At 37.9% G+C, this 18,592-nt stretch overlaps 1 protein-coding gene across 1 annotated transcript in view; it reads left to right on the top strand.

Moving 5' to 3' along the window:
- LOC136876443 (collagen alpha-1(IX) chain) overlaps nt 1–18,592 on the top strand; it is a 407,441-nt gene that overhangs the window by 291,547 nt on the left and 97,302 nt on the right. Inside the window, exons 9-11 of the mRNA XM_067150419.2 lie at nt 4,388–4,495; nt 7,321–7,476; nt 13,728–13,898. Of these exons, the coding sequence (XP_067006520.2) occupies nt 4,388–4,495; nt 7,321–7,476; nt 13,728–13,898 (435 nt within the window). The remainder of the gene's footprint in view (nt 1–4,387; nt 4,496–7,320; nt 7,477–13,727; nt 13,899–18,592) is intronic.

Here is an 18,592-nt window from a genome sequence, read left to right as displayed (position 1 = left end):
AACAGGGTGTGAATTGAAGATTTTCTCCAACAAAGTGATGGTCTGCATATTAATATGAGGGGTACCATACTTACTGTATAAATTTTGTAGAATTTGCCTTAATATTAACTGCTAGAAGAGTCTAATTTTTACCATCTTATTAGAGTAGTCATAAGCACTTCACGTAAGTTTATTAAAAACAACAACAAAGATCTGAAGCTGGGAGAACAGGAACATACCAGGGTTGGTACTTCAATAGTAGATTTAATAAACTTCTATTAATTATACCTGTGTATAGGAAACAGAAGGAAAGAGCAGCAACTTACCATGTAAGCATGGATAGAAACATATGGGTAAAAAATTTTCAACTGCAGCCTTGGTCAGCAGGGGATAGATGATTCTTATTCTACTCGTTTTTTTGGTTGCCATCATTGTCAGTGTTTTTGGCTGCAACCTTCATCAGTGTAGGATAGATTATTCTACTTATTTTTGGCTGAAGCTTTTTCAGTAGAGGAGAGATAATTCTTATTCTACTGACGAAGGTTACAGCCAAAAATTTTGGAAGTATGTATTTCTTTTGTGTGTACTTTATCCATGCGTGTTAACATGGTAAGTCATTGCTCTCCATCTGCTCCCTATACATATAAGGTGTACAAAAAATTGTGTTCAATAATCACAGGGCATGTAAAATAGATCTGGACAAGTCAAATGAGTATAGTAAACAACCCAAGGCAAATAGGATAAGGAATGACATGTAGTTTGAGGTGGGGTCTGTGGTATGAATATGACATTCAATGCCTCAAAACAAGCCCCACGACATCTTTCATCATAGTAATGTTGTCAACAATAAATAATTATGCAAGTGACACAAAGACAACGGAGTGTCTGCAAGTGTGATGTACAGTGGCATTTGGTTGTGTTTCACCATAGCAGTGTGATGCCACCTTACAGAGTAGCAGAGTGCTGTGACATGCATCTTACCCTGGGTGAGAGTGGTATTTGTCCCTACGTGGCCAAAGCACTGTACAGGGTAAGATATCCTGTGTGCCATCATCCGAGTCACCATGTGTTTGAGTGGGTGGACGACATATGCAGGAAATGGGTGTCGTTGCTGCCCCACCAACTCCAGATCATGGTCATTCGGTGACTCGTCGAACACTGCAGTTGAAGGAGAGGCTTCTGGCAATGATCATGGAGAATGATACTTCGAGCGTGTGCAAGATTGCACAAACACTTCAAGTGCATCACAGACTCATCCATGCTATTCTGTGGGAGGACGATCTGCTGTACTCATATAGATATCTGTCCATTTGGCACCTTATGGAGGATGATCATCTGCGTCGCACACGGTCTTATAATTGACTGTTAGAAGCTCATGAAAGAGAAGAGGACCTATTGCCAAGAATACTGCAGTCTGATGAGGTTCAGTGTCTTAAACTCCCACAATAGCCACAGATGGGCTCATGAGAACCCACAAGCTGTGTAGGAAAGGGATCACCAAGTTTGCTGGAGGACAAACATGTGGGCAGGGCTCATGGACTGTATCATCATCGGTCCATAACTTCTACCTGAACATCTGAATGGCAGAAATTATGCCATGTTTCTCTGAAAAATGCTGCCCATCCTCCCAGACATTCCTTATGCGGTACTACGTAGTATGTGATTCCAGCACACCATGCCATTATTGTAACGAGTCCCTTCAGGAGCTGAATAGACAATATCCATGATGGTGGATAGGTGATGGAGGACCTGTGTCCTTGCCCCCAAGGTCACTAGACCTCAATTCCTTGGACTACTTCCTAGGGAGTCACCTCAAGGAGCTGGTGTACAGGGAGGAACTTGAGGACGAGGCCATATTCGCCATTCACCTGCATGCGGCCATTGCTACTGTTCAAGAGGAACAGGTGTGTGGGGTAATCCAGGGTGTTGTGGATTGAGTGAGGAGATGCCTTGAGGTAAGTGGTGGTATTTTGAGCAGCTTTTCATGTAAAACCTAGCTGTCCAACATTAAAATAATTATTATGCCTCTTTGGCGGTTTCATTAGGTTTGGCAATGTGCCCTATTTCACACGACAAATTCTTTCCAATGTCCCTGTCATTTTAGCTAGGAGAATGTTGTTTTCTGTACTTTGACAATGTGTCCTATTTTACATGACAAATTCTTTCCAATATCTCCGTCATTATGGCTAGGAGAATGTTGCTTCCTATACTTAAATTAACTGGTACAATGCCCTCTGTCTGACTGTTATTATTGGATGCCATTTTTTGTACACTCTCTTGCTAGCTTTCTTACCGGAAAACTTCTATAAAATATTGTAGAAAACAGATCTAGGAAGTTTCTGGAGGAGTGCTACATGAAGTATATGAGGGAAATGAGCTGAAGCAGTGAAAGAAGGAATGGTAGCTCTCCAGGTTATAGAGCCAAAGAAAGAAGTACGGTATCTTTCTTAAGCCTCCAGCAGCATAGGTTAGGAGAAGAAAATCAGGCTAGCTTCACTGAGTATATTTGCTTGTAAGATATTTGCCAACTTCTCACATTTTTTGTTATTTCAATTTGGAGGGAGAATGTACGCCAGTTAGAAATAGTTTTGTCATCATCATCATCTGTTTAACGTTTGGGTTTGGCTTTTCACCTGGACTCAGCAAGGGATCCCACTTCTACTGCCTCAAGGTCCTGGAATGTGAGACTTCGAGTATGGGACACAACTGGGGAGGACGACCAGTACCTTGCCCAGGCAGCCTCACCTGCTATGCAGAAAAGGGGCTTTATGAGGGGTTGGGGAGATTGGAAGGGATAGAAAAGGGAGAGGGAAGGCAGAGGCCATGGTCTTAAGTTAGGTACCTTCCCGGCAGTTGCCTGGAGAAGAAGTGGGAAACCACAAAAATCCACTTCGAGGATGGCTGAGGTGGGACTCAAACCCTCTCTTCTCAGTTAACCTCCTGAGGCTAAGTGAAACTTGGTCCAGCCCTCGTACCACTTAGAGATAGTTTTCACACTGCATAAATAATCTCGAGGCAGGAAAGAAAGAAAAACTTTTGCAATCAGTGGTGGCTCTGATAACAGAAAATGAACAGTTAATTCATTATTTTATTACCAGTACTGTGAGATTTTTCAGTCTTTCAAAACTAATTCAGTTTAACACAAATTTAGAAAATACAAAAAAATATTTATTAACATATTATACCTGAAAAAATATACACAGAATGATATGTTTCTTTCTCGAAATAACATCATATTCTATCAAATCATACTTTTAATTTTTTTAAATATATTATGAACTGAGAAAAATGATTAAGAAATGTAAAAATATTTATGTTTAACTTCTGTTTATACCCTTTAATACTTGAAGGTTACAACTTGTCTTAATGAAGTAGTCGAGCAATGCTCTTTTACCAGTCCAGCAAACAGTGCAAGGTGCAGTGGTGTGAGGCCAGCTGACTACTTTGTCAATAACTTTATATTATGTCACACCCCCATGAAATCATCAGCTGTCATGGAACTGTACTTGCAGCTGTATTATTATTATTATTATTATTATTATTATTATTATTATTATTATTATTATTATTATTATTATTATTATTATTATTATTATTAAATTACAATGATAATAATAACAATAATAATAAAGCTAAAAGCACTGTTCTGCATAAGCCGTTGACATAACTAGAACACGACGTAATGGAAAGTTGTCAACAATGTAGCCAGCTGGCCTCATGTCAATGACAGAGCACTGCACTCTTTGCCGGACTAGTAAAGGGAGAGGAAGCACTGCTGAATCACTTCATTAAGAAGAGTTGCAACTTTCAAGTAATCAAAGGGTATAAACAGTATTTAAACCTAAATGTTTTTACAATTCTTAATTATTTTCATCAATTCATAATATATTTTAAAAATTAAAAATGTGATTTCATAGAACCCGATAATGTTCTCTCAAGAAAGAAACATGTCATTCTGTTTTTAATTAATAATAGGTAAGAAATGTTTTCTTTGAGGTATTTTCTAAATTTATGTTATAATGAATTAGTTTTGACAGACTAAAGAACCTCACAACTGTAAATTAAGTCAAAACTGAAGACAAATGACTTCCATTATAATAAATTAATTATTTCATCATAGAGTATCATCAAGAGGCAATGCTCCCTCTGCGGATCAGTAATAGTGTTCCAGATTAATTCACACCCTGTTTAGTAAAGCTTTATTGATAGTTCAATCCGGTAGGTGTATAATTTTAGTAAGATCTGCCCCTGTTGAACATTTAATCTGTTAAGAATTGATTAACTTACATGTAAGTTATTGTAAATTGTTCTACTTGTTAGAATTTGTTAACTGAGCATGCATTAAATAGAACTGTAGTGCACTAGTAGCTTATTGAACATAATACTGACAAATATAATAATGTTGCAGGGACCTAGAGGACCACCTGGTCCAATGGGAATTCTAGGTCCAGTTGGACCTCCTGGTGACAGAGGTTTACCTGGACCTGCAGGTTCTCCAGGAGAAAAGGGTAGCCGGGTGAGTACCATTTTCAATTAGTTTAGGAATAATAGCCCAAATATTACCATATAAATCAATTAATGAATATTCAAGATAAACTTAAATATTATAACTAAGTGGTCTGCCTATTCAATACAATATATAATTTATTATATTATTATTATATTTAGTACATGTTTCAGATAAAATTATATCCATTACCACACAGAACTTTACCATCATGGCCCCGAGCTGACTTTAAATTCTGAAGCATTCAAATTTATTATACCATCTAAGGAATGCTTATTAAGTTTCAACAAATCTTTCACTAAGAGATACAAATCAAGTGTGCTATTTACAACAAATGTTTTAAGATTTTATAAGCAAAACTGGTATTTTCCAAGAATATCAACAAGAGTAATGTGGACAATTTAACTGTTTTATCTGTCTTATGACTTACAATTTTAACAAAATTTTGAAGATCTTATTTTAAATGTCATAACTCATAACCATATATCAAAAAAAAATTGAATGTGTCTTTCCAATTTTAATAATATTTATTTTGTATTTCTGATATTTTAATGTTAATTTATTATTAGCAGGTGATGTCCCTTAGGGGACGAAACATGTACTAAATATAATAAATTATATATTGTATTGAATAGGCGGACCACTTAGTTATAATATTTAAGTTTATCTTGAATATTCATTAATTGATTGTAGTCAATACGGGATTAGTATTACTTGAAATGAAGCTGTTAAAGCTTATCACTTGTAATATTATCATATATACACAAAATTTCATGCATATTTTTTCTGGTGGGGGGGTAGGTTATTAGCTCAGTGGCTTAGCTGCTGCCTTCCTACCCAGGATACTGCAGTTCAAATCCCGGTTGATTCTTGGCGCGATGTTCATCTCAAAAGTCATGTGGTACCAGGAAGGGCATCCAGCCTTGAAACCTTCACCAACAATCAAAATGAGCCTGGGTGACTCCAGCAATAAGCTGAAGAAAGTTTTTAGTGAAGAAAATCTTGAGGGCACACATTAATTTATATAAGGTTGGTGCCGCTTCACCTCAAACAAAGGATCCCGTTACATTATAATGTTGTCCAGCCTTGGTCTGTGTGGTGTAAATAGCACTTTAGAAGTGAAGTGTGAATCACGTATTAAATATGGCTACAAATTCTCATAATCACTCACTGACAGATAAAGAAAAACTTAGGTTTAATGACATTGCAGACAACATTCGAATCCATGCAGTAGAAAGATAGCACAATGTTGGAGAAAATCGTGCACACGACTGGCGAAAACAAAATTCAACTTTAAAAAAACAAATAGTAATTGGCCAACATTTTGCAAGAAATGTTACCATAGAGTCAATACCAGAAAGCACACTCATTACAACACATAAGCAAAAATAGTCAATTACATATATCAGGGGAAGGTAAGCAAACTGCATGACAATTCTGATGGGTGGGATATCTACCCAACATCATTTGAAGATTTCTAAAACATTTATAAGCTATTGTATTCAGTTTTGGAATATATCATTACATAGGATTAATGTCTTGTAAATAAAACATAAAATAAAGCCAATTTGTTTTGATTTTAAAATCTCTCCTCAAATAAGGGTGCACAGATTAGTCAATGGCGTGGATTATTTGCGTATACTGTATGTGGTAAGCGCTGAAAAGTTACTTAAACTGTAAGTTGGTCATTACGTTCCATAACAGTAGCTATTATATCTCTGCAGAAGATAGTTTGGGATGTAACCACATGATTATGTGATGCCACTGCCATCTGTGAATTTGAGCTGGAGTGATGGTTGTTAGTTATTACCAGTGTCACTATCACAAATGATGTGGATCAAGAATGGTCAACAATTCAAACAGTTCTCCTTGAGTTAGCTAAGGACCCTATTGCTTTTGAAGAAAAAAAGAGTCAAGACTGGTTTGAGGACAACAATTCAGAAATTATGATCCTCATCAAGCCACGCAGCAAGCTCTTACATCCCTTCAGCAAGATCAGTCCTCCAGTTTCAAGAAGGCCCATTTTCAAGGTCTTAAATGGAAATGCCAGACTCAAATCAGGGAAATGAAGAACAATGGGTGGCAACAGAAAGCTCAAGAACTTAAAAGGTTATCTAATGCCAGAGATCTGCAAAACTTTTATACAGAGATTAAAGAACTATTGTATATGGACTAATTCATTCTTCAAAAGGAACTCTGAAATCAGCTGACAATGCTACCACCTTTACTGACAGCAAGGACATCTTAGAGCACTGGTTTGCTCTCTTGTCTTCTAAGCACAAAAGCATATCCATGAGTCTATGCTCTTCCATTTCGCAGAGAAAATGTACGAGTGGAGGGTTTTTCTTTTAATATGTACTCTTAGCAGAACACAGTATTGTTTAAGTTTTTTCGCACTTTAATTTAAATGACTCTGTTTTTCATTGAATAGCCAGTAATCCAACAGATCTCTATAATCGGACAAAGCTCGGTCCTATATGCATTGGACTAAAGAGTACTGTACTTTAAAAGTTGCATCACAAACCCAGCATTTTCTACTTTCCAGCAAATATAACAATAATTTGTATAATTTAAGAAAGTAATTGCAGTGAAAAATCCCACCAATGACAAAATCATACTATGATATAACCAAAATAAAAGCATTACGTCAGTATGACAAAACAAACTGAATGACAAAATTGAACTGTGATGTAAATACAGGTTAGGCATACTAGCCATGTGACGAAAAGTCTGTGACAAGAATACTGTGTAACTTTTCTCGTGATGGAACAAGTAGAATCCCTGCTCACTAATTTTAAGGTCAACACTAATTCATCGTTCTTTTTTTCTTTTAGGGTGAGTCTGGTGCTGCAGGTACTAAGGGAGACAGAGGAGAGGATGGACTTCCAGGACTACCCGGAAAGCCAGGACCACGAGGACCACCTGGAAATGGTACAGGTGGTGGAGGTGCACGGGGTGAACCAGGACCAATTGGACCACCTGGACCACCAGTGAGTGTCAAATTGTTATCTGTTCATTTCTTGCATGCAGTTGAAATGTTTGGAAGATTCACCAATCACCAAAAGAAGATTGGCAGCTAAAATAGCTCCAAAATACACTTAATACATACAGAGTTGGGAAGTAATTGAGTAAAAGTAATCGAATTAGGTACTTTATGAATACCTTTTTAGTTTTTTTTACTTGTATTCATTACTTTTTACAAAATGTAATTTTTACTTGTAATTTACTTCATGAAGTGAAATTGTAACTGTTACATTCTAGTTATCTATATACATTGCTAGAATCATAAATGGGAATAAACTGATGATGAAGATAATTTCACCGGGTGAGTTGGCCGTGCGGTTAGGGGTGCGCGGTTATGAACTTACATTCGGGAGATAGTGGGTTCAAATCCCACTGTCGGCAGCTCTGAAGATGGTTTTCCGTGGTTTCCCATTTTCACACCAGGCAAATGCTGGGGCTGTACCTTAAGGCCATGGCTGCTTCCTTCCAACTCCTAGGACTTTCCTATCCCGTTGTTGCCATAAGATCTATCTGTGTTGGTGTGACGTAAAGCCACTAGCAAAACAAAAATAGTAACTTCTTCATTTCTATTAAAGCATGACTATAAACTGGCCATAAAAGTGTTTTGTTGTTTGTGCTGCTTTTTTGTTTTAATCATAGATGAGTGCTGGTACTTCCAAAAACATGTACGAGTCTGCAAGTTTTTATAAACCTGAGAAATTCATGAAGGTTCTAGTGTTGGACAAAAAGTTGTATAAATGGGACTAGATCCATTGTTGTGATATATATTCATAGTGTTTTTGTTGTGTCGACAAATTATTGAGTAGTTCATTTGTAAATATTGAGATAGTGAAAAGAAAAAATTAATTTTGAGAAAGTGAATCTTGTTAGAGCAAGAGATCATGACTGAATGCTATTACTGAATGCTCAGCTTTGTATGATATTTTTAATAGATTTATTTTAAATAATTTAGTACAGTGTTTCTGTCTGCCTGTGTGGTGTAGTGGTTAGTGTGATTAGCTGCCACCCCTGGAGGCCCAGGTTTGGTTCCCGGCTCTGCCACAAAATTTGAAATGTGGTATGAGGGCTGGAAGGTGGTCCACTCAGCCTCGGGAGGTCAACTGAGTAGAGGTGGGTTTGATTCCCACCTCAGCCATCCTCAAAGTGGTTTTCTGCGGTTTCTCACTTCTCCTCCAGGCAAATGCCAGGATGGTACCTAACTTAAGGCCATGGCTGCTTCCTTCCCTCTTCCTTGTCTATCCCTTCCAATCTTCCCATCCCCCACAAGGCCCCTGTTCAGCATAGCAGATGAGGCTGCCTGGGTGAAGTACTGGTCGTCCTTCCCAGTTGTATCCTATGATCCAATGTCTCACTCTCCAGGACACTGCCCTGAGGCTGTAGAGGTGGGATCCCTCGCTGAGTCCAAGGGAAAAACCAACTCTGGAAGGTAAACAAATTAAGAAGTAGAGTGTTTCTAAATTTAATGATATTTTAAGTTCTTATTCATGTGGTATTGTATTTTATCAGTTTTTCTAGATACAGTGTTATACATATTATGATATTTATTCTGTCAACTTCAGAAACAGTTGAACATAATGGCAATGCAATTGAATGCTCCAAGTGATAGTTTACAATATTTTGATAATTTCCTTTCAAGTGTTTTGTTGTTTGTGCTGCACTTTTATTTTAACCATAGAGCATTCAACATGATGCTTAGTCAGAATTTCTGGATACAACCTTTAAATTACAAAGTGACAGATTATTTAATTATTGCTATAAAACTAATAAACACCATGGTGCAACAGCCCCGAAGGGCCATGACCTACCAAGCGACCACTGCTCATCCCGAAGGCCTGCAGATTATGAGGTGTCATGTGGTCAGCACAACGAATCCTCTCGGCCATTATTCTTGATTCCCTAGACCGGATTCACCATCTCACCATTAGATTGCTCCTCAATTGTAATCACATAAGCTGAGTGGACTTTGAACCAGCCCTCAGATCCAGGTAAAAGTCCCTGACCTGGCCAGGAATCGAAACCAGGGCCTCCGGGTAAGAGGCTGGCACACTACCCCTATACCATGGGGCCGGTATTTAATTATTGCTATGATAATGGTAATGATAGGTTATGATTTGGTTCTCAACATAATTCTTCTTCATCAATTGAGGAGTGTGAATATGTAAAGAAATCACTAGTTCTTTTCCACAAGTTGGAGAATGTGGAGGGTACCAAAGGCCTAAGCAACAACAACCTTGAAATAGACTATTGCTTTATGGCCAACAACATGGCCACTAGTAAAAATTTCACAAGTACATTTCATCCTTTTACAACCTTGAAATTATACATTATGGCCAAAATCTTAGCTGCTAGTTTTCTTGTTTTATAAGATTTTACTACTTCAACCTTGAATTAATGCTTTGAAGCCAACCACATGGCTGCTAGTTTGGCACAGAGATAAATTGTTATGTAAATAAGTGCTTCAAGTCCAACAATATGTTTGCTAATTAATCATAATTGTTTAATTAATAAGTGTATAATATTACCTTTAGTTAGGGTTATGGTCCCTCAGTGGAGGCAATGCCACTGGAACGATCATGTTGAAGGACAGCAGCTTCAACAGGACTGGAATGAGACTGGAGAGTCCTTCATGAGCCAAAAGATCTCTGAACCGGGGAGCATCAGCAATGGAAATGGTGATGTACTGAGGTGCAGAAGACCCCAGAAAACTACTGCATTATGAAGTTCCCAGGATAATCAATATGGCAGTAAAACTAAAATATGACCCCAAGTATGGCCACTCCTTATGTGGGGCAGCGGTATGAAGAATCTCCCGTTCTGCACATATTAGATTAGGAAAAGATAACCTCATTAAAATGGTGATAGGAAATGCTCATGGAAACTGCACAACACCATCCAAGAGATTAAGAAATATTGAAATATTTATTATCAGCAAAATGAGGTGCCAGGCTCAGAAAAGTGCCTAGAGGATGAGTGTAGTGGTAGTCAAAATAATTACGCCTACACATACTAATAATAATAATTAGAATAAAAATAAAAATAATAATAAATATTGACATAAAATGTGAATAAAGAAATGGTAAAATGACGCAGTGGCGATGAATTCACATCAGAACATGGAAACGTGACAGATAACTTTCAATACTCAAATTCAAATCGTACGCTGGGAGCTTATAGGCCTAATAATGACAACTAAGACAGGATTGTGGAACGTGCGGGGGCCCTATGAGGTCCATGAGAATGTATGATGTTATGGGGGAGAAAAGACTTACAATAATACACCCAACAGACAAATAATTATTGAGAAAATGAACATACAATTATAAATGAACTGCGGATTAACTGATACTTGAGACACAAAACAAAAGATGTGTAAGGGAAACAATTAAGCTCTTCGGTCACGAACAAAGTTTGATATAGAGGTTCACATTAAAGTTAAATTTACGGAATGAAAGGAGGCAACCTCGAAAGAATCAAAAAATTAATTACGCTATTCAAGAAAGAGTGTTACAATTACTTACAATTACTAGAGTTAGAAAAAAAGGTCTACCTCCAAAAACAACACGTTGCGGACTAGCATAAAAGCTAAGTCATACAAATGCTCTATTTTGGTAAATGTGGAAAACTAGAGAAAACTCCGGCACACAAGATGAAATTCTACATAATTAAGGAAGTTACTTTAAGTGGGAAAAGTCCGAAACACAAGAATGCATTTGAATTAATATAAGGCAATAACAAAGCGCTTAACTTGGCCGGCTGAAGACCCATTGTGGGACGGACACAAAACACGTCCACCCGCTGTAGTGATCCAAATTCAAAGACGCAGACAAATTAACTCGCACACGCGAGGAGCCACAAAAAAGGAAATCGAGTGATTACAAATAACCAATAGCAACACTCCAGTTTGCCACATTCACCAATTAAAAATCCTAATATACTGGCCAATAAAAACACTTGTATTTTTTCCAATGACAATGACCTTCTAGAATAATCCTTTCTGCTGAATTTGCATATTAGCGGATATTACAAAATGACAGGAAAGGGCCGCTTACACATGGCACATCCTGCCTCACAAGTCATGTATGAAAATCCAAATTCCTGTATATAATTTACAGAATAATACAATTTAAAACAGGAAATGTAAATACCCAGATCTCTTTGAACATAAATCTTCATAGTCCATTTCTTCCTAGGCCTAAATATGTAATAATTTTTAAACGTTATTAAGTTGATTTTTCAAGTCTTTTCTTGAGGTTTTCCAGAATCAGAAAGCTACATAAAATAATTTGCTTTGCATAAACACTTAAGTTCTTTAAATGTTTTTGTTTACCCAACATGATGACCAGACAAAATTTAAGTAACATTACATAACAAGAAATGATGACATGACAAAATTCACATAACATTACAAAATAAGGATCTCTGTTGCTTCACTGATTTCTCTTCACTGCTGTTCAACAACAGCCACAATGAGCAACTATTTATTACTTTAGGGAGGACAGCAGACAGCACCGCTACAGAGTTGTTCTCATGGACCAGTAGTGCTCAACAGTGACTGCCTCATCATGGTCTAAGTCAGTGCTGCATTCGTGGATGTCTACATCATATAGGTCTATGCACTCACAGCTTACAGCAATAAAGATTTGACTGAGTCCTTTTACATTGACCTAGGAACAGAAAACCTGTGTTTAAGAGGACACGCCTCACAAATGAAGTCACAATCAAACAATGTGTAAGGCAAGGCTGTATTCTGTTCCTGCTCCTGTTCAACATGTACTCAGAGGCCCGCTTCAGCAAAGCTCTGCATGATATAGATGGTGGCATCTAAGTGATTGGAGTGATGATTAACAACATCGCATATTCTGATGACACTGTCCTTACAGCCAACAGCACAGAGAACCTGCAACAGATCTTGTTGAAAGAGGTGGAGACATGTGAAAACCTTGTTCTAAACTTGAACATAAAGAATACCAAATACATGGTTGTGAGTAATGGCCCTGTCATAGACCCCAGTCTATGGGTCAATGCAGTTCCGATACAGAGAGTTGAGAAGAAACATTCCTAGGCAGGGTTCAAGGAGCACTGGGACCATTCCCAAGAAATAATGTGCTGTATTAATAGGGCCAGGGCAGCATTCACAAGCTCCATCAAGTGCTCTGTAGCAGGGAATTACCACTGCAGCTTTGAATTAGGATCACACATTGCTATTGTGGTATACGGAGTCAATTTCTGGACTATGACAAAAACCACAATGAAAAGATTAGAAGCTTTTGAAACATGGATCCACCATTGCATGCTTTATATCAGCTGGGTAGACAGAATATGAAATAAGGAGGTATTGACCAGGATTTGTAAAGAAAATGAACTGTGTAGGGTTATAAAGATCAAGAAGTTCTCCTACTTTAGTTACAACATGAGGCACTCAGAAACTTGCAGTCTTCTGACAATAATTATACCAGGGAAGATCAAAGGAAAAAGGGGTTCTGGGAGACTCCACACATCTTGGCGACAGTATGGACATTCACTACTTACAAAGATTCATACTCTGTTCACTTCGTATGATAAGTTACAGAAAGAACATGGCAATATTGTTCGGACAAACAACCATTTCATTGCTCTGCACAGCCAGCAACAAAACTATGACATTCAGAATGATTGCCAATGTCCAATGACAGATACAACCCTAGAAGAAGAAGAAGAAGAAGAAGAAGAAGAAGAAGAAGAAGAAGAAGAAGAAGAAGAAGAAGAAGAAGAAGAAGAAGAAGAAGAAGAATCAGTCTCATTAGTCACAATGTCCTAACCAGTTTTCACGAGAGTCCCACAGTGTGTTTTCTAATAACCAGTTTAAAACAACTCGATAGCCCCTCGTAGGCTATTGTGCCAATAAGGAAGTCAGTCAATTATGGAAGGAAGGATTTATTGCTATTGAAATACAGTACATAATTAATTTATGTTCTATTAAATATCAGAATTCTACTTAATCCACTTCATATACAAACACCCTGAATGCAGGCCTTATTCCATTTATTTCCCTGTAATAAGCTATAATAAGATATGAGTCATGGACCAAATGAATAATTTGAAGAGTCAACATCCCAAATACTTGAAATGGCCTATTGGTTTCAGTATCGTATTTCCTGCCTTGTATTCAGCACTGTTAAGTTTCTTCCCAATCGACATAACTCTAGTCATTAGTCTTGAATCTGTAATTCATTTTTAGGGTCCCATCGGCCCTGAAGGCCCAGAAGGTCCAGAGGGCAAGCGTGGTATGCAAGGTGACCCTGGTGAAGCAGGTCCTCCAGGGCGAGACGGAGCCAATGGGGAGCGAGGACTGAAGGGTGAACGAGGTGAGGCTGGACCACCTGGACTTAGAGGCTCCCCAGGACCTGTGGTAAGTTATTAACTACTTCATCGCAAATAAAGCAATAATATGCAGCATATGGTCATGTTGAGGACACCAAACTAGGCATGATCATAACACTGGGAACGACAAGAGTTGTTTTATTACTATTGAAATACATAATGAAATACATAATTAAACTTTTCATGTTCCAATAAATATTCCAGTAGAGTCTGGACCAGCCAGCAGCTTCTCCGTGTTAACTTACCATTTTTCCTTCCAGTCAACAGAAAGAGGGTTTCAGTTTTGACCTACATACCCTCACCTAGCGTAGTCACTATGTGCTTCTTCTGGTCGTCAGAAACACCCCAGATACCAATGAGTAGAAGAGTATTCTTTGCCCTGGAGCTCCCATCTGTGCAACACCATTTTTTTTAAATGTTAAAAGTGTAACTGCTACGAATTACACAGCACAAAAACAATAGTAAAATAAAAAACATGAAAAAGAAAATTTAAACTTAATGAGATTTGATTAAAATAAATGAAACACACGCACACGATAAAGACTTCAGAAACAGCATCGAGATATAAGCATCATGTTAACCAACATGACAACTAAAGAAAGGAGATGGGAAGCGGGCTGGGAACTATAAGGTCTGTGAAAGGTAGTTCGTTGCGAGGAATACAAGATTAATGGTGATCCCTTTCTGAACACTCAAATTTACCGAATAAGACAAAACAGATTAAGATACAAACAAATCAATTAACAAACAGTGAAGATTACATATTGCAATGTATGTGCTACCACACATCCATTCCGAAAAACATTTCTACCTTGCTTCTTCTTGAAACAATATTTATAATAAATATTGGTAATTATTGAATAATATTGAATAATAGACAATGGCAGGGTATTTATATTTTTTAAAATTAAAATGTAACATGAAATTAAGGAAGGGGCCTGTTGAAACATTTACTAATGACAGATAGCAGCAAAATAATAAAATTTAACAAAGAGGCTAGTTACGTTGCTACCTTCCCTAAAACACTTCAGTAAAAGGCGCATAGCTGTAACTAACATTCGCTAAACTGATACAGCACTTATGGGAGGTAACCCCATGGGGAATTGTAAACATTACCTATTACTTACTAGACCATAAAACAAAGTTACCTTTTACATATAAATACAACATTCAAAATAAGAAAGGGGATTGCCTCTGAAAACAAGGGAGTTTGACTAGTCGAGAGGGCTAAGGTATTTGAAGTTAAAAATTGAGGAGTGGAAGATACCACGAGCAAACTCCGACATACAAATAAAATTTAAATGAAGAATTTACATTTAAAAGTTAAAATCCAAAACATAAACCAAACAGTGCTCATCTTGGAGGGCTGGTAGTCCCATCACAGGACAGATGGACGTCTGCTCCCTTCGCCGGTCACAAATCAAAGACGAACAAACTAGAGATACTCTCACGGAGCTGCTGGTCGCTGGAAATGGGGCAAACAGGAGCTAACCAACTAGGGCACGAGAATTACACTTGCGATTCTTGCGTTCACCAATAAGAAACTTCATTATTCTAGCCTATCACAGAGCTAGAAAAATCTTTCTGCTGAACCAGCATATTATTGGATATGAAGAAACGACTGGAAAAGTCCTCTTACACGTGTCAGTAAACCCTGCCTCACAAGTTCTTACCTTAAATTCTACAAATGCTAGGTACACTGTTATTTACATTATAAAATTTTACACAATAACCAAATTAATTTAGTAGAGTTGCAGAATAATTAAATAACACTAAATATCTTATACGCATAATTTCAAGTTACTTGAATGATTTGTAGAGTTCACATTCCTGAAATAAAAGACACCATTCTTGTCGTACAGAAAATAAAATGATACCAACAGTTTTATATAGTAAAAGACAAATTTCCAAAAGTTTTTCTTCTTGGTCCTCATCCAAAATGATAATTTTAAATATCACACTCAGTCAATTATTTTTAAGGCAAAACAAATGATCAAATTTTACAAAATCAAAATGAAGACGATGATTCTTTTCCTTCGGTAATATTTTTAACGTCTTTTCTTGAGGCTTTCTGAAATAAAATAAAGTGATTCACAACACCTTTCAAAATACAATTAAACCATAACACCATAACAAAAAGGAAAGCTAATATAATATTAAAGAATTGCATGTGGTTGGGTTAATGAATGAAAGCCATGGGACAATCCCAAGATCCGTTTAGGAATTTTTCAAATACTTAACATCCAGCTGCAAATTTGCTGGGATGCCACACACTGTGGTCTGAAGCGGTTGATCCAGATACGGAGAAATCACCTGTACAACCTCATAAATTAATACGTAACTGATAAGTTTCTTGTATGTAATTGTCCCATTCCTGTTAACTTGTCACTTCCAGTTTCTCATCTTACATACTTTACATGCTTATTGGTATAGTCGACAACCCAAACTGTTTGGGAAGTTAAGATAAATAATATGATGGAATAATGGAAAAATAATATAATGGAAAGGATCATACAAGTAACAAAATCAAGTCATACCTAGGTATGAGAGCTTGCGGTTCGCTTTGTGACTGCTGAGGGATAATTGAAATTACCAACCTATTTGGTATTACACTTCATTTTGATTAGTAGGCCCTTAGAACATACTATAGGTAATCGAAACAGACTTTCAACGTATTAGGTCGTCTTACGTACATATAGTACGTGTTGAAGAGATGTTAAGTACAGAACAAAAATGGCCAGCCGGACACCAGTGGGATCCGAACCCACAACCTCCCGATTTCGCATCGGTTGCTCTACCAATTGAGCTATGGTGGCCTAGGACATCTTTGTTCTGTTTGAAAGGATCTGAGCTACAGGTCTGGCACTGTTGCTAGCACACTGTAGAGTGCGTTTTAAGTCGCCCGTTGTGGGGCATGTCAATGAATATTGAATTTTCACGGCCGCATTGTAATCGAAACAGACTTTCAACGTATTGGATCGTGTTACGTACATATAGTACGTGTTGAAGAGATGTTAAGTACAGAACAAAAATGGCCAGCCGGACACCAGTGGGATTTGGGGTTTGGGATTTTTATGGTGAGTTAACCTACTGTTTGAGGCGTGTTCAGTAGGATGTGAAATTGTTTGTTTTCAAGCCGGATATTTTGAGGTGGCTGAGACAGTTGTTAACGAGGAGGACTGGTTCTTAGGTTCAGAAGGGTGGGAAGTAGTGGGGGTTGTCTCAGGAAGGACGGGATGTTTGTCTGGTTCCAAGTGTGTTCAAATGTATAGAAGTTATTTTCTGGCTATATACAGTGCTATGGACATATTTTCATGGTTCTTTAGAATACTTATTGCTAGGTATTTGTATCATTATTAATGTTTAGTTAATATACAGTAAATTTAAAAATGTATGTACAAGTTTCACTAATATAAATAAGGTAATGTGATTAGTATGCTATTCTAATGGTTTTGTTATGTACATTTACCCTTCAGTATGTATAGTTAGGGTATTTAGTCATAGTTGGGTAAGTACTGAATATATTTGCAATGCTAGATACCAGTTAGATGCATGTTAAATGAATGGATTGAACATGTGTTTTCAAGGGCTGGTTGCTGGGTAGGTCAGGCAACCCACCCAACCTATCTTTCTTTCTCAAATACATCACAAGAAAGAAGGGGTGTGAATAGGAATGTATAATAGGATAAACACATTGACAGTAGACAGTGAGAAACATTTTGCGAAGCAGACATCTACATCTTTTGTGAGCTTAAATATACGAGGGTAATCCCAAAAATAAGGTCTCCTATTTTTTTATAAATACAGAACTCTTTTCACGTGGCTATTGGTCACAATATTGTGAAGAGTGTTTCCAGCGCTCACATATAAACATGCGCATGCCACACTGAGGCACTCAGTCTTGGCTTGGCAGCCGTTGAGAATGGGGCTCCCGTTGGATGTTAGTGCTAAGTGTGAAGTGCGCACTTATTTGGTTTTTGAATGCAAAAGTTATTGAACCGATTGAAATCCATCGCCAATTGATGGAAGTGTATGGTGATCGTACATGGATGTCAAAAATGTTCGTAAGTGGTGTAGAGAGTTTGCAGGCGGTCGGACTGAAATTCACGACGAACAAAGGAGCGGGAGACCGTCAATTTCCGTCGAGACAGTCGTGAAGGTTGAGAAAATCATGTGTGAAGATCAGCGGAATACCCTGGATGATCTCTGCACCTTGGTTCCTGAGGTTTCCCGAAGCGCCGCTCACAGACTTTTATCAGAAAAGTTGAAATACCGGAAGGTGTGCGCAAGATGGGTGCCACGCATGCTGACTAAAGACCACATGCAGCAATGAGTTGATTCTTCCCGCACATTTCTTCAATGCTTTTCAGCCGAACAGGACAACTTTTTGGACTCAATTGTCATGGGTGACAAAATCTGGGCATTCCACTTTACATCTGAGACCAAGCAACAATCACGCCAGTGGCGGCATCCCTCTTCGCCAAAGCCGCGGAAATTCAAGCAAACACAGTCCGCTGTAAAGTCATGACAACTATGTTTTGGGATTGGAAAAGGATATTGTTGGTTGACGTTATGCCCGCTGGGCCCACAATTAACACTGAGGTACTGTGAGACCCTGAAAAACTCAGCTGGGCAATTCAGAACCGGGGAAGAGGAATGTTGAGCAAGGGCATAAACATTCTCTATGACAACGCCTGCCCACATGTCGCCTGGCAAACCGTT

Source organism: Anabrus simplex, chromosome 6 (genome assembly GCF_040414725.1).
Source record: "Anabrus simplex isolate iqAnaSimp1 chromosome 6, ASM4041472v1, whole genome shotgun sequence".
NCBI classification, from domain to species: domain Eukaryota; kingdom Metazoa; phylum Arthropoda; class Insecta; order Orthoptera; family Tettigoniidae; genus Anabrus; species Anabrus simplex.
This window is presented reverse-complemented; position numbering and strand designations above follow the sequence as displayed.